Below are 16440 nucleotides of genomic sequence, written 5' to 3' on the forward strand. Positions count from 1 at the left end.
AGTTTTATAAATGAGATTACAGTCCATCTGCTATGTTTTTGTATAATGCAAGATTCACCCTATTTTCCAGTTTCCAATATAACTTATTGAATAGGCCATCTTTTCCTTCGTTTTACTGCAGCCCATCTTAGTCATATATGAGGTGACCAAGCATTGCTCTGATTCTGAACTTTTGATTGATTGTTTTTTATTTATGTCCTTGTGCCAATATCATAGTATCAAACCACCATGGCAGCTAATAATTCTTGGAATCTGGTAGCCTGAAACTCCCAGGGTTGTTTTTCTTCTTCAAGATTGCCTTGTTTCTGGCTCTTTGTATGTATACATGTTTAGAATTAACTTTCCAAGTCCCACAAACTATTTGCTTAGGTCACATGAAACCTACTGACCTCTATATAATACTGAATTTTCTAATACATTAACTTGGCATAATCTGATATTTATTTCAGCCTACTTTAAATTTTCTTCCATTATTTTTGCATTTTCCACAGAAAGACCTTGTATTTTTTTAATTTCATTCTATTGTTTCTATTATGTATTTGTTTAAGTTAAAATTTTAACATTAAAAATCAAATGTATACATGCACATAAACAAATAGTCCTGTCAAAGTGTACACTCTTCTCAATCTCTTCCTTCTCAAAAACTTTCCTTCTTTTAGCAGATTATCTTCATGTCACTAAGTTTCTTCTTGATTTTTTAAAAGTAATTTCTTCTTGTCTAGCTGAAATTTTTTTTTTCTTTGCCCAACATCTCCTCCACACCATCCTGAGTCCCTGGTAACCACCATTCTCTCTACTGAGTTCAACTCCACAGTTCAAGTCTACTGAGTTAGACTTCACACAGAAGTCAGATCACGTGGTATTTGTTTTCCTGTGTCTGGCTTATTTTGTTTAGTGTAATGTTCTTCAGGTTTAGTCATGTTGTAAATGACAATTTCCTTCCTTTTTAAAGGCTGAATAATATTGCAACATGTATATTACTATTTAAAAAAAATCTACTTATCTGTTGATGAACACCGAGGTTGATTCCACATATTCAGGCTAATGTAAATTGTGCAGCGAACATGGATGGGAGTGCAGATATCTCTTTGACATACTAATTTTATTTCATCTGGACATATACCTTCATAATAGAATTGCTGAATCATACCATTTTAAATTTTTCCAGAAACTTTCATACTGTTTTCTATAATGGTTGTACCAACTTATATTGCTACCAACAGTGTGTAAGGGTTTCCTTTTCTGTAAATCCTCACCATAACTTATTTTTGTCTTTTTGATAAAAAGCATCAGGTATGAGGTGATAATCTCACTGTGGTTTTAATTTGTATTTCAATGATTAATGATGATGTTGAACATTTTTCATATATACTCCTCAATTTATGATAGGGTATGGCCCGACAAGCCCATTGTATGTTGGAAATATTCTAAGTTGAAAATGCATTTAATGTACCCAATTAATTGAATATCATAGCTTAGACCACCCTAACTTAAACATGTCCAGAATGTTTATATTAGCCTACAATTGGGTAAAACCATATAACACAAAGCCTATTTTATAATAATATGTTAAATAGTTCAATTTATTGAATACTGTACTGAAAATGACAGAATGGTGGTATGAATGCATTTTTACATCACTGTAAGGTCAAAAAATTGTATAAACTGTACAGGATTACCTGTACCTGTTGGGCATTTATATACCTTCTTTGAGAAATGTTCACTCAGGTCCTTTGCCTTGAATTGTGCCATTTTGATTGTTTGTGTTGTTGTTACTGAGTTTCTTGTATATTTTTTATATTAACCTTTTATCAGATGTATAGTTTTCAAGTATTTGTCTCGTTACTCTTATTTGTTTTGTTTTGCAGAGAATTTTTAGTTTGAAATAATCCCTTAATTTTAAAAGTATTATCTACTGATTTCCCATTGTGGAAAATGAGGATCCTGATAACTTTTCTACTTCATTTGCACAACATCATGTCCTCTTCCAATATAATTATGTTGCCATTTGATTAGATTGACATTCACTGTTAACATTATGCCATTTAACCAGCAATCATAGTTTAGTTTTTCTTTTCTGCACATTTTGCTTTCCTGGAGTTAAGAATTGCCAATTATTGAATTTAAATCTTAAATAAAAATTTGCTTCAAATGAAAATCATCACTGACTAAATCCTGGGGTCTAGCACAAATATTCACCTGCATCTGATTTCAGCCAGAGAGGCAGTAGACAGTCCATGGGAGCTCAAACTCACACTCAGCTTTTGGCCTCAGCACTGTCTCTGACATTTAAGGAGCTTACATGGCCTATGTGCAAACTGCCCCTGTTCAAGGAGGTAATGGACTTGACATTATAGGTCAGTGAGGAGTAAGTCTGTAGATAAATGCCTGAGCCACTTTTCTTTCAGGAGATAATTCTGGGAGCTATCATATAGCTTCTTAGAGGACATGGTAGAATCAAGTTCCCACTGTTTACACAGTAGTGAAGAATGCACACCCTTACATCAACTTTTCTCCCTCTTCCATTAAAGTATTACAAGTACCAGGGGCTGGGGTTGTGGCTCAGTGGTAGAACACTTTCCTGGTATGTGTGAGGCACTGGGTTTAATTCTTGGCACCACATATAAATAAATGAATAAAATAAAGGTCCATCAACAACAAAAGAAGTATCATAGTCCCCACTCATATTTTCTGGAATCTCTAAAATAAACTATCTTATCCATGTTCTTGTCTCAGGCTTTGTTTTAGGAGGAACTTCTCACTCTGCTGGTTGTCTAACTTAAGATACTAAGAACCCTCAGGTATTTTATTAATCTTTCTGAAAAAGTATCTCCAGAGCTTTCTGATATGCTTCAATATAGTCTCCTTGGAAATCCATCACCATCATTTGGGAATTTCCTTCATCTCAATTCTCTATTGAATCCTGTTTTCTGCAATTTACATCTTCATATTGCTTGGTTTATGCCCTTGTTTTTATGAAGCACAAACTCTAGTAGCCTCTTGAGAAAGCGTATATCTTTTGAGAACTCATATTACTAAAACTGTCTTCATTTTTTTCCTTATTTACAGGAAGACACAGAATTTTTTAGAAGTTTAAAGGCATTGCTTCTGTTGAAATTTGAAGCTAACGTGATTCTTATTCCTTGGTAGGTGACCTGCCCATTTTCTCTGGAAATGTAAGGAGCTCTTCTCTTGACCAGTTGAAATTTCATCACAACGTATTTTGGTATAGGTATTTTTCATTCACTGTGCTCTTTCATTCTAGAATCTGATGTTCTTTAGTACTGGAAAATTTTCTTAAAATATGCTACTGATTTCTTCTGTTTATTCTTTCTTTTTGGAACTCTGAGAGACTGGACATTGGATTTCCTGGGCTGTTAACTTACTTAAATCTTATTTTTTCAGCATTTCTTTCTGTGGAGTATACTAGGGATTGAATCCAGAGATGCTTTACCACTGAGCCCCTGGGTTCAGCCCCAGCCTTTTTTTTTTTTTTTTTTTTTTTTTAATTTTATTTGGAGACAGGGACTTGCTGAGTTGCTTAGGGCTTTGCTGAGTTGCTGAGGCTGGCTTTGAATGCATTATCCTCCTGCCTCAGCCTCCAGAGCCACTGGAATTACAGGTGTGCAGCACCATGCCCGGCCAGGATTTCTCATTTATTATTTTTTATTTTCTGAGAAAATTTCCTCAACTTTATATTCTAAAGCTTCTAATTGAATTATTCATATTATTTTCCAAGAGATCTTTTTGTTTTCTGAAGAATTCTGCCTTGGATTGATGGTTGCAACATCTTTCTGAAGATATTTTGTCTTTTGACATTTCTCCCATCCTGAGTCTCCCAGTGGTTGTTTCTCTCTTTCATGGAGAAGCTTTCCTCATATTTCTTTTAATTCTTGGTTGGTCATTCATTTTTAATAGCACAGACTGACTACAAGTTCTGGAGGCATGGTGGGCACACCAACCATGATATTCACTGTGTTGTTACCTCACTGAGCAGTTTATCAAGGATGTCTCTGATGCCAGGATCTTATTCAGGCCTTTTCACTTGCACTGGTCAGATTCACAAAAAAATATTCTTCCACAAATACTAGGTTGGCTGAATTCAGTGAGAAAAGGAGGATGCTGGATCTTTGTATCCATTCATGTCAATTTTTTAGAGAATGGTCCCCATGTCATCCACTGTATCCAGTATCCATCAGTCTAGAAGACCCAATAAACATATCCCAAATACATAGCCATTCTTACTGATATCATAGCATATGTGCATTTTTAAAGAACAAATACTTTATATTTCACTTGTAAAACATTTTATTGTTTACATATAGCCTAGTGAAATGAACAGAGTCAGAAGACTCATAGTCTGGCTCAACAACTAATTTGTATGAACTTGATAAAGTTGCTTAACCTTGCTAAATCTTATTTCCTCACTTGAAAAACAGTAATGATACTATTTATTTTACAGAACAGCTGAAGATTGAATGAGATAGTTATATTGTTTTCCTCTCAAGTAACTGGTCAGAATAATTCTACCGTTCGCTACTACTTAATCCTTGTTCATCATCTCAATGCTAATTATTCTTAATAAATGCATTAAGACAACAGGTATCAATGTAATACTTTAATTTTGAATACTAACATTACCAAAGAAAAACAAACTAAATTATAGCCCTATTCTTTATTTTTAGAATACTGTTTTTTATAATAGTTATTCATATTATCCCATCAGAAATCCAATTTCATTAATTTTTTTTCTTAAACCTACTCAAAAAGTAAACAAATTACTTTTTTACATATGTGACAACCCCAAGATTACATGTGTAATTGCTTTACAGCTCTCCTTCTGGAATAGTATAAGTAAAATATATAACATGGGTAGTTAAATACTTTTCTCCCCCTACATTAGGGATGATAATATGTATGAAGATTAATTTCTTATGATTTATCCCTAATGAAAAAAAGTCACAGGTATATTATACTGTTTGTCAAGAATACATACATATAGTAGCCACACCTGCCATACACACCCTTCTAAGAATATTTCAACCATCATCATTATTTTCTTAATGACCCCTTATATAAGTATTTGTTGTTGAGAACACAAAAATCCCTTTTAAGGCAATTCTGCATGAAATTGTATTAAGAAATACTTTTGTTAAATGACATTGCGTATGTGTTGAACCCCCAAACACATTGCCTTTAGCCCTTAAAGTACTACTCTAAAAGGTAAACAAAATTTTTTTACATTATAAAAAAAATTTAAGCTGCTCTGCAACCTTTTTTTGCTAAAAGTTAGATACATTACACCAACCACTCCAGCAAGAGATTAATAAATAAGGATTAAATATTCTATTTTACAAAAACATACAGAATGGCCAATGTATAAGTGAAAGGTTTGTTTGATAATTTCTTTATCAAAGTATGTTCATTAATAAAGAATAAAACATGGTATAAAATGATAAAATGGTCACTAAATTGAAGATAATCACATGAGTTATCTAAAAATACCATGGCACCCTTGTTACAAACATTATTATTATTATTATTTTAAAAAAGACTGTGTTTCCTGGAACTAGAGGACTATTTGTCTCATAGCTTTTATTAAGCAAACTTGATGTAACCACCACATAGTGGCAAGAGATAGACTAGCTGTTTCCAGCTACAGAAAATATTGAATACTACCCTAACGTACAGAACATTTGCGATATAACCCATAACAGGTAAAGTAAATCATAGTGCAGTCTGTATTGAATTTCCTTAAAATATTTTTGCTTTCAATGGAGTATGTTCATTTCCCTGTCATTTGAGATCAGTTTTTGGTGCTTAGTAACTATTTTCATGTCCAGCCAAGATGTAGAGATTGCTGTGTGCCGTAGGATTTTCTGTTGGCCTACTTTCCAAAACGACAACCCTGAAATTAAACCAAAACAAAAGGCTTGTTTAAAAGTAAAAACAGGTTGCATGCTTCAAATACTAACCTCAAACCAGGAAAGAATGTCAATGTTCATGTTCTTATAAAATTACATAGAGATCACTGATGCATAATTCTTTTTTTATTTTAAATATTTATTTATTTATTTTCTTTTAGTTATTGGCGGACACAACATCTTTGTTGGTATGTGGTGCTGAGGATCGAACCCGGGCCGCACGCATGCCAGGCGAGCGCGCTACCGCTTGAGCCACATTCCCAGCCCCAACTGATGCATAATTCATATTTACATGTTATAGCTAAAAAACATACCTGAAAAGAACTGATGAGTATAAAATATCAAAATATTTTGATATTTGATCATTGTCTTATTTCAACTAAAAACAAATTTAAAAACACCAACAATAGGAATAACAATGCTTTAGGAATTTATATTAACAATGCTTTAGGACAAAAGAAGGTAGAAGAGCTGAGAAAATAAAACGGGATCCTAGGAGAACTTCATCCAAACTGTTCTTCCAGGTATTTGAAAACAAATAGTTTTAAACTAAGTATGAAATGAGACACCCCGCCCCACCCCCATATCCAAAAGCAGGGAAAGAGTCAATCAATCACTAAGAGGAAGATAAATAAATCAATCAACTGTGGATTGAGAATAATATAAAAAAATAATAGCTGGACATGGGTGGTGCATGCTTGTAATCCCAGTGGCTCTGCAGGCTGAGGTAGGAGGATTATGAGTTCAAAGTCAGCCTTAGCAAATTAGCAAGGCCCTAAGCAATTTCACAAGACACTGTCTCTATTTTAAAAAAGGAGGGGGGGGGGCAGGGACAGATGTGGCTTAGTGGTAGAGAGTTTGCCTAGTATGCAGAAAGCCCTGGGTTCAATTCTCAGTACCACAAAAAAGGATGGGCTGCGGTGCTGGGGATGTGGCTCAGTGGTTAAGCACCCTCCGGACCCAGAAAAAAAAATTTTTACATAGGTTCTCCCACACCCAGCACAGACACAGATATCTATATTTAAATAATAAAATAAATTCTTAACTACTATTAAAATTAGAGGACAAAATAAACACTTTGGGATGTTAAAATCAAGGAGATGCCCAAATAAGTACATAATATGACAAGTAGGGCAGTGATCTATAAACAGCAGAGTTTTAGAGACAATAAGACCAAGAAGGTAACAGGGTAAAAACTCTGGGTAGAGGACTCGGAGCAAAACACATTACTGAAAGGAATGGTTTCTGACACAAAACTTCTGTCAAGCAGAATTCTTTCATGCTAGATCTCATTAAAGCATTATTTCCACATATAGTGGATGACCCACAACTCATTTGTCAGCCTTTCCTGCAAGAAGAGCCTCCCATTCTAGTTCTAGAGCCATTTACTAGGTGGTTCTCAAACTCATTCCCACGCTGCCCCCCATTTTTGCTGGCCTACTCCTAGGTTGCTGTGCTGTGTGCTTACCTTTTCTGCTAAGGCAGGCCTCATCATTTTTCAAAAGGTCCTTTCTCTCTTTACAAAACTCTTCCAATCTTTTATAGCATAACTTTATCCCTTCACCCCGAGCTTCCTCAAGCATCTAATATTTAAGCAATGACAGTGTGAATCTGAAGACCAGAGGTCTTCCAACCATTCCAAAGACCTAATGCATAATACCATAGCCAACTGTGCTGGAGTAACAACTTTTGGTAGCAAAATTGAAAGAAATGAATATTTTATTTGATAAAGAGGATGATAATATTCTTTGGAGAACAAAAGCTACCATTTTTTTTTTGCCAATTCTCATATTGTTTTTTTAATAAGATAACACAGTTTGGGTAGGCTGGGGTTGTGGCTCAGAGGTACAGTGCTCGCCTAGCATGTGTGAGGCACTAGGTTCAATCCTCAGCACCACAAAAAATTATTTTATTAAAGATTTTGTGTCACCTATAATTAAAAAATATTTTAAAAAAAGATAACACAGTTTGGGGATTTTTATCTGGTTTACAAAAAGACTACATAATCCTTTGCAATTTAAATTGACCCCCAAAACTGAGTTGAACATTTTCTGATATAAAAGCAAATATCAGGAGATACATATTTATAATAGTTGATAGTAGACAATACACCAGGAGAAATTATAAAAATGAAGGGTTCTGAAGTATCTGTCATGATTCTAGAGACATATACACCTATATTTACACATTTTGTCTTGGTTGAATATAACTCTGGAATCATGATCTTCACACTGAAATAAGATTGCTAAATTGAATTACTAAATATTATTCACTCTCAATAAATTATGGAAAAATTTCTTTCAATTGAAGAGCCCTCTAAGAATTTTAACTGAAACACAATTCAGACTGACAGTATAATTGAGAGTATAATCTTTGCACTCTTTGGTAAATGAATATAAACAATTACCTGTCTGATCCTAATAAGCGGAAAACTCTGGTTTCATCTGAAATCTCCTGGGTAACCTAGAAAGAAAACACCTATCAGTTACAACCTGGGCCCCCATATTGCTTAAATAATAATTTAAAACTCATTCAGATAGAGCAATTATTAAACAGAATGAATAATTTTTGAAAGGCTCAATTCCTCAAATGAAAAAAGTTTCATTTTTGACTATTAGTAGAAATGAATCAACATTTATGGAAGTCAGGCATTTTCCTTAGAACTCTGTGTGATATGCTCTATAATTCTCATACTATTGAAGAAGAACCTAAGACTCGGAGAGGTTGAGTAACTTGCTCAAGGTCACATAACCAGTAGAAGATTTGCCCTTTTTTTTTTTAAATTTCTGAGATGGAGATGTCTGCATGGGCATCCTGTGGCCCACCTGATTTCAGCATAGTTTGGTGGATGCTTTCAAGCACCAGTGTCTCACATTGGTGTATACCACAGGGTTCTTCTCTCCTTTCTCCAATGCTGAAGAAGGTGCTTGGCTATGCATCAGTATTATCTCTAAGTATGGAAAGTTTTGGGGCAACCCTTAACCAGGAAGGAACAGCAGTTGGTGCATAAATGCTCCAACCTCCCCACTTCTAAGTAAGTCAGTTCTGAGGTACATTCTATAGTATTCATTAGTGGTCCTTCCAGGATTACGGCCTGGTTGTCCCTGATGGGAACTAGGTTGTTAATATGCTTTTGTTGACTTTTTACACTTACACATTTTACATTCCTCATTCGACTTTTTACACTTATGCATTTTACATTCCTCATTCCATCAGCAGTTTTCTGGACTCTATTCCAAAATAAATTACCTCCATTTGAGACTTTTATCTTAGCTCTGCATTTAGAGGAATCTAAACTAAGACAGTATGAATGTAAAGTTAAGTATAAAGACAAAATGTTAACAAGGCATGCACAATCTAGCTGGGAAGGCAGAATTAATAAATGTGAGTCAGAAACAAGTTTGATGCTATACTAGATGGAGATGATTTCCAAGGTATTAAATATTCTAATCATTGTGGACTATAATGGATGAATATCAACACTATTTTGTGAAAGAAGACTTCAGCTAGATCCATGTTAAAGGGTGAGAATACAAACAGAAAGAAAGAAATGTATTAAAAATAGGTAACTAGGGGGATGGAGGTATAATTAAATTGTAGAGTACTTGGTTATTAGCAGGTGGGAGGCCTTGGGTTTGATGCCCAGAAACACACACACACACACACACACACACACACACACAGAGAAAACAGAATTTTGAATTTGATATGGTGAGAAACAGGTTCTCTTTTGTGATTTCTAATCATAAGAATGACATAATGAAAATAGCATTTAAGAATAATTAACCTTATGACAATAAGTGAGACTGTAGATTTCATCAAGAGCAGGGACCAGGTGACATTTAGTGACATGGGTCAATAACAGATGAGCTGATATATTCAGACAGTTGACTTTTGTCATTTTTCTCGTGGAAGCATTCTAATTCTGCCTATATGTAAGAGGCAGAACTATTTATTTACTTATGAATAAGAATATGAATAAAACTGAATCAAACAGAAGACTCTGAGCTTTCAGGTAAATCCACAAATTTGTGAGGCCATGGTGTAGACAGGCACAAATGGGAAGAGTCTTCTATAGCAGGATTCATCTTTCAAGGTAAGATCCCAAATCCTACCTCCTGTATGAAATATCTCCTGATTATCTCAGCTAGAAGTGACATTTGGAAACCCTTCAAATCCAGGCTCTGCCATTTAACTAGCTGAGTAAATTTGAATAAGTTACTTTACCATTAGGTACTTGTAAAAATGGGAATATAAATAGTATCTATCCATTGGATTATTCTGAGCCTTCTATGAATTAATATTTGTAATGTGCCTGGAATATCATAGGTGTTATTCATTATTTCCAATAATAGTGTCTTCAATGTAGTTGGTACTTCATACTAAATGAGTAAGATCTTAAGATTTTCCTCTGTCCTTTGATCCAATTCATATTCTTTATACTTTTAAATATAATATTTAAAAAGGAGCTATATATTTATAGATTATGGGAAGTATAATTACAGATTAGATGAATAAAATTACATAAACATATTTTGCAATTCATTGGGGCCTCTGAGAATTTTAAAATACAAAAATTAACATATTTGAGGATAGATTACAAATTTTTGCTCCACCAGTTCATAGCATTAAGGCATTAAACTCTGTAATGTAGGTTCAGAAAGAAAACACATAAAATGAACATTTCAACATTTAAAATCTTTAGTTGGAGTTGGCAGAGGTAAACTGAGAAAATGTACCTCATCTGACTTGAAGCTTTTACCCTGCATCCCATGTTTCCAGAAAGCCAGCACACTGTCTTGAAGGCATACTAAAAGAGATGAGGGAGAAATGAAATTAAAATAAAGCACACAGCATTTCATCATATAGTCCCCTTAACTGTTTTTAATAAATAATAATGTAAGGCTATTCAAATGCTTAGGGCAAAATTCCACTGTCTAGACCATTATTTCTCAACATTTTTGTGGCTAAGACATGTCTAAACTCAAATAATTTATTGGAGGAAGGTTATATAAGTTTTCAAGAATATACGTAATAGGCATTCCTTTAAACATGGGCTAACTTCTGATAAGCTTCTATAGGCATATTAATTTCTCTTTCATATACTGTATCTTTGAATAAAGTGAATAATAAAAACAAAGAATGGGTTTTGGATAAAAATGGTTATCCAAATAGTCATTAAGCATCTTTTCTATTCACATTTTCTCTATTACAAAATAAATTTTTAAAAATAAACCTTTGTGGGTTAGGGTTGTGGCTCAGTGGCAGAGAGCTTGCCTAGTATGTGTGAGGCACTGGGTTCAATTCTCAGCACCACATATTAATAAATAAAATAAAGGTCCATCTACAACTAAAAATATATTTTAAAAAATAAATCTGTCCTATAGTTCAAAATTTAATCACATTAAATATTTATGATCTAAGTCGATTCTTCTATAAAATTCTTAGTATTTAATCAAGTATTATAATGTAGGTATTAGAGATAATTAAGTAGAATTAGAAAAACATAAATATAAATAAAGATGATGAGGAAAGTGACTGAAAATTACTTGTATTGGTTATTAGACTACTAAGTACAAACTACATATGAAAAAACTGAGATACCAGTATGTCTTAATTAAAATAAAAAGGAGCTAAGGATCTATTTGTTAGATTCTCTCTTAAAAATGTTAAATTTTAGAAACTGGTATTTAATACCCAGTACATAAAGGAGTAAGAGAAGAAATAATTTTCTAAAATTCCTTCTGTTCTAGCATCTATTTAGCCAATAATTTGTCTGGATTCAAGAAAGTTTAGGTTTTCTGCTTCAAAAATTTAAATTTCCCAATCACAGGTAAAATATTTTCTGTCAGATGTTAATAGAGACATAAACATATTTTGTTTTCTTTTGGTGCCGGGGAGTGAACACAGGGCTTTCTCTGCTCAGTCACTGACTATAATATCAGTCCCTTATATTGTGACAGAGCTAAACTCTGTATATTGTGACATACCAAACTCCAGTTTAGTATGAAAATCTCATATTAAGGGAATTTAAAAACAAACAAGTAAGCAAGCAAGCAAGCAAACAAATAAAATCTGGTAAGTAGCCAAAAACATATTTTTAAAAGTACATGCTTATAATTATAAAATGCATAAATATTGTATGGTCTAAATAAAAAATGACAACTTTAATACTTTCTGTGATTTACAGCAGAATCCTATCATCAATTACTCAAAATGTAGTCATAATATTTTTCTCACAAGTTCTACCACTCCTAAGGTAAATACTTAACTGCTGTAAAAATCAAGGAGAATGTAAGTAATGATAAATTATAATGATTTTTAAAAATCATAAAACCAATGAATAAGTCAGGTAACATGGCGCACACCTATAATCCCAGCAATTTGGGAGGCTGATGTAGGAGGATTGCAAGTTTGAAGCCAGCCTCAGCAACTTAGCTAGACTCTCAGCAACTTAGTAAGACCCTTTCTTAAAAAAAAAAAAAAAAAAAAAAAAAAAAGAACTGGAAATGTAGCTCAGTGGGAGGGTGCCTCTGAGTTCAATATCCATTATCAAACAAGAACAACAAAGTATACAAAACAAACAAAAAATGACAAAAAATAATATGACAAAAAACAAATGACAAATAATAATACAGTAAAAGCACTCTTGGACAAGGAAGCAAATTAAAATGTAGGAAACTTGCTATTTATATATAAACAGACCTAAAAGCAATAGCCATCTATATACTCCAACCATGGCATATCTAACACTGCTATCATATTACATAAATAAAACTTCTTGCTTTGGAGATAATTGGGAGAAGTATAATTCACTTGGTGCAGCAATAGGAATAATGAACAAAAAATTTAAAAATAGTTTCAAGTTTTAAATATTCAGGATACAACAATATGGTCTAGACCTTTACTGTACAATAAGACACCTTTACGGTACAATAAGACAGCTACTGGTCATATGAAGCTACTTACATTAAAATTTAATTTTAGAAGTTTAAAGTAATATAGCACTAGTCAAGTTTCATGTACTTACTAGCCACATGTATTTTCATCATTACAGAAATTTCTACAAGACAGTGGTACTTAGATAACTCTAAGTACAGAATAAACAGAAACAAAACAAAAACCCAATTATTCCAAACACAATAATAAAAAAGGGAAACTTACCTACAGATTCAATGCGAAAATCAAAACTTAGCTCAGAGGCTAGTTTCTTACTTGATTTTAGTTTTCCTTGTAGATTTACAATTTTTACATACTCTTAAAAAAATAAAAAAGTCAATTAGAAATGTAAATTTCCTAAAATAAATGTAATAATACATGGATGTTATCTGGGTATCAAATAATATTCTTATCAATGTCAATAATTTATCTGGATTCAAGTATGCCCTGTGAAATGTGTTTTAAAAGATATAACAGTGGTGTATCCTTTGGTAGATGGCAATTCTGCTACTATAATTTCTTTTTTTACGCTAGTATATGCCAAACACTGACATTCTCACCATTTTTTTTGGAGGGGAGGGGGGGTGTACTGGTGATTGAACTCAGGGGCACTCGATCACTGAGCCACATCCCCAGCCCTATTTTGTATTTTATTTAGAGGCAGGGTCTCACTGAGTTGCTTAGCACTTTGCTTTTGCTGAGGCTGGCTTTGAACTCAGGATCTTCCTGTCTCAGCCTCCCAAGTCATATTCTCACTTTTTAAAAGTGTTTTCTTCTTTAAAAGTTGCTACTTTGGTATCAAAATATTTAGCAATGGAGTTGTTTTTTTCCCCTTTTAAATTACATAACATACGGTAAGAAAGACATGCAGTAATTCATAACTTTACTGTATGAGTCCTGTTCTACCAACATAGACAAGGCAAGAAACAGTACTCTGAAGGTAGTAAACTAATTCTCTTTCCTTTTTTAGCTATTTGTTTTTAAATTTCATTGTCTTAGCTCTGACTCAGAAGATAATCTTTTCTCTGTACTACTTTTTCATCTGTCTACTATCATGATTAGAAATTATAGGCCTACCTCTACTTCTTTCTATCCAAACTGACTTATAAATGGTATAGTTGACAATAAATTTTTTAAGTCTTCCTCTACCACTTTAATAAACAGAAAGCTCAAGAAAGTTACTTTCTAGTTACCTTAGTTCATTGGAAATCAAGGCCTAGTTAGTCAATTTTTTAAAAAAAAAATTGTGAAAATATGTCACCAAAACGAACACCAAGCAAAATTTATCTTCCTCTGATGACTCACAAAGTTATTTAGAAATTTAACACTAAAGGTTCAGAAACACTAAATTCTGGTTATTTCATTATTTAGCTAATACCAAACTTTCTATTTGATTGGATAAAAAAGTATTGATCAAATATACTTACAAGTAAATGAATAACACTCAAATTTTATCAGTATTCATAGAATCAAGTTCCTAACAAAGGGATGACGGAGAATGAAACACTATAGATTTTAGTTGACTTTTCTATGATATTCTAGAAAGTAAGTCCACTAGGGAATCCTTCGGAGCACAGGGATTATAACAGGAAAACAGGAAAAATCAGTTACAGAATAATCTGTAAAATAACTTTGACTACCTATAGGTAAGTCTACCCATTAAAAACAAATTGAAATGAACCAACTGTAGAAAACACTGCCAAATTTCAAATATGATTCTAGTAGTGGGATTCCACTTTGTAGGATTCACTGCATGAAAATAAGGTGGGTTTTAAGAATTAATGTTTCATTTGCAAAATCAAAATAATACTTGCAGCTAAAGTTTTTTCTATCTTTACTGTATAATACAACATATTTCTATCAATAACAATGCTCCCTGCATCAAAGAATCACAGTTAGCAAGTGGAGATGTCAAATGGAATCTTGGCTCCAAGACTTTATAGTACTGTATGACTTTATAGTACTGTAACCTTCTATTTTGCACTAAGGGACATGAGATAGAATAGTTGATACAGAATTTTATCCCAAGTATGGCAAACAGTTCTAGTCTAATTTCTCCATGCAGGTCCAATATAAAATAAAATAAAATAAAATGACAGGATAGCACTGATAAACTTATAAAAATTTTGAATTATATTTTCATAGAATCATTTCCAATAAAAGACCTGTTTTATCAAGTAGCATACGCAAGATAAACTTTAAAATAGTACTTACTGTCTAAACACACTAGTACAGTGTCTCTTTCCAACTGTGTCACATGGATGGAATCTAACTGTTGACTGCCTAAGGGAGAGAAGAGGTTACAGTTATATAATAGACTTTAACAAACAAGAGATCAGGAAATAAACACAAGTCTGAATTTTGCTATGATTTAATTTAATCTTTGAAATTCAACACATAAATTACATTTTTGTCATGTTATCTTTCAAAAACAGTTTAGGCAACAAAACATAAGACCTAACATGGATAACTGAACTGAGAAAAAAACTCAGTATTACTTTAAAAAAATTTTTTTTAGTTGTAGATAAACACAATACCTTTATTTTATTTATTTATTTTTATGTTGTGCTGAGGATTGAACCCAGTGTCTCATGCATGCTAGGCAAGTGCTCGATCACTGAGCTACAACCCCAGCCCCTCAGTATTATTTTTTTTCCCCAATATTTTTACTTGATGGACACGCACCTTTATTTATTTATTTATTTATTTTTATGTGGTGCTGAGGGTCGAACCCAGTGCCTCACATGTGCAAAAGCAAGTGCTCTACCACTGAGCCATAACCCAGGCCCAGTATTACTTTTAATTAATATCTTGGCTGGTTCTAGAAAGATAAGTCTTAAAAATAAAATGAAGTAAGGAGTTAATATGGGGAGGAAAGTAAAATGCATGACATACATGGACTCTGTGTTTTACAGAGCCAAAGGAAAATAGAAACAAGATCAGTAGGGAAATTGAGCATCCTTGAAATAAAATTAAGTCAGTGACTCAAAAGAACACAAGGATTAATTACTATGATCAGAGAGAAATTTTCCTGGTATTGGAATGTTAATAGGTAAGTGGGATTCCTTTAGAAAGAGGACACTGAGTAGCTATAATGAACAATATCATCAATAATATATGAGCAGAATACAACTCTTTCTTCACTTTGCTGATACTCAAGGGCTGTGTGTCTTTTAAAATTTGCTAATATAATGTTGCAAAATATTTTTGGTAAACTATTTTAAGCACTCAACTGCTTGAATGGTCTAGCTGAATCTAAGGAAAGATTTTAGGGCTGGGGATGTGGTTAAGTGGTAGAACATTCGCCTGGCATGTGTGAGGCCCTGAGTTCCCATTCCCAACACTACCAAAAAAAAAAAAAAAAAAAAAAATTAGTCATTCTTAATTATACCTCTCTGGATAGGCTAAGAATCTTCTCCTTTGAAAACTGCACAAACATAAACACAAAGTTTTACATATTTTGGCATGTTTATGGACCTTTCAAAGGTGACACATTCTGAAGAATCCAGAAGTACACAATTGATAAACTGTTTCTCAAACAACACACCCAAAATCATTTTACTCAGTTAATCTATGT

At 33.2% G+C, this 16440-nt stretch overlaps 1 protein-coding gene across 1 annotated transcript in view; it reads right to left on the bottom strand.

The window, feature by feature from the left end:
* Positions 1–4261: 4261 nt before the first annotated feature.
* Map4k5 (mitogen-activated protein kinase kinase kinase kinase 5) overlaps positions 4262–16440 on the bottom strand; it is a 104337-nt gene continuing 92158 nt past the window's right edge. The window contains exons 29-33 of the mRNA XM_026391051.2: positions 15078–15146; positions 13089–13181; positions 10664–10734; positions 8332–8387; positions 4262–5908 (exon numbers count right to left, since the gene is read on the bottom strand). Coding sequence (XP_026246836.1) covers positions 5821–5908; positions 8332–8387; positions 10664–10734; positions 13089–13181; positions 15078–15146 — 377 coding nt within the window. The 3' untranslated portion in view covers positions 4262–5820. The remainder of the gene's footprint in view (positions 5909–8331; positions 8388–10663; positions 10735–13088; positions 13182–15077; positions 15147–16440) is intronic.

Source organism: Urocitellus parryii, chromosome 6, assembly GCF_045843805.1.
Source record: "Urocitellus parryii isolate mUroPar1 chromosome 6, mUroPar1.hap1, whole genome shotgun sequence".
In the NCBI taxonomy this organism is placed as follows: Eukaryota; Metazoa; Chordata; class Mammalia; order Rodentia; family Sciuridae; genus Urocitellus; species Urocitellus parryii.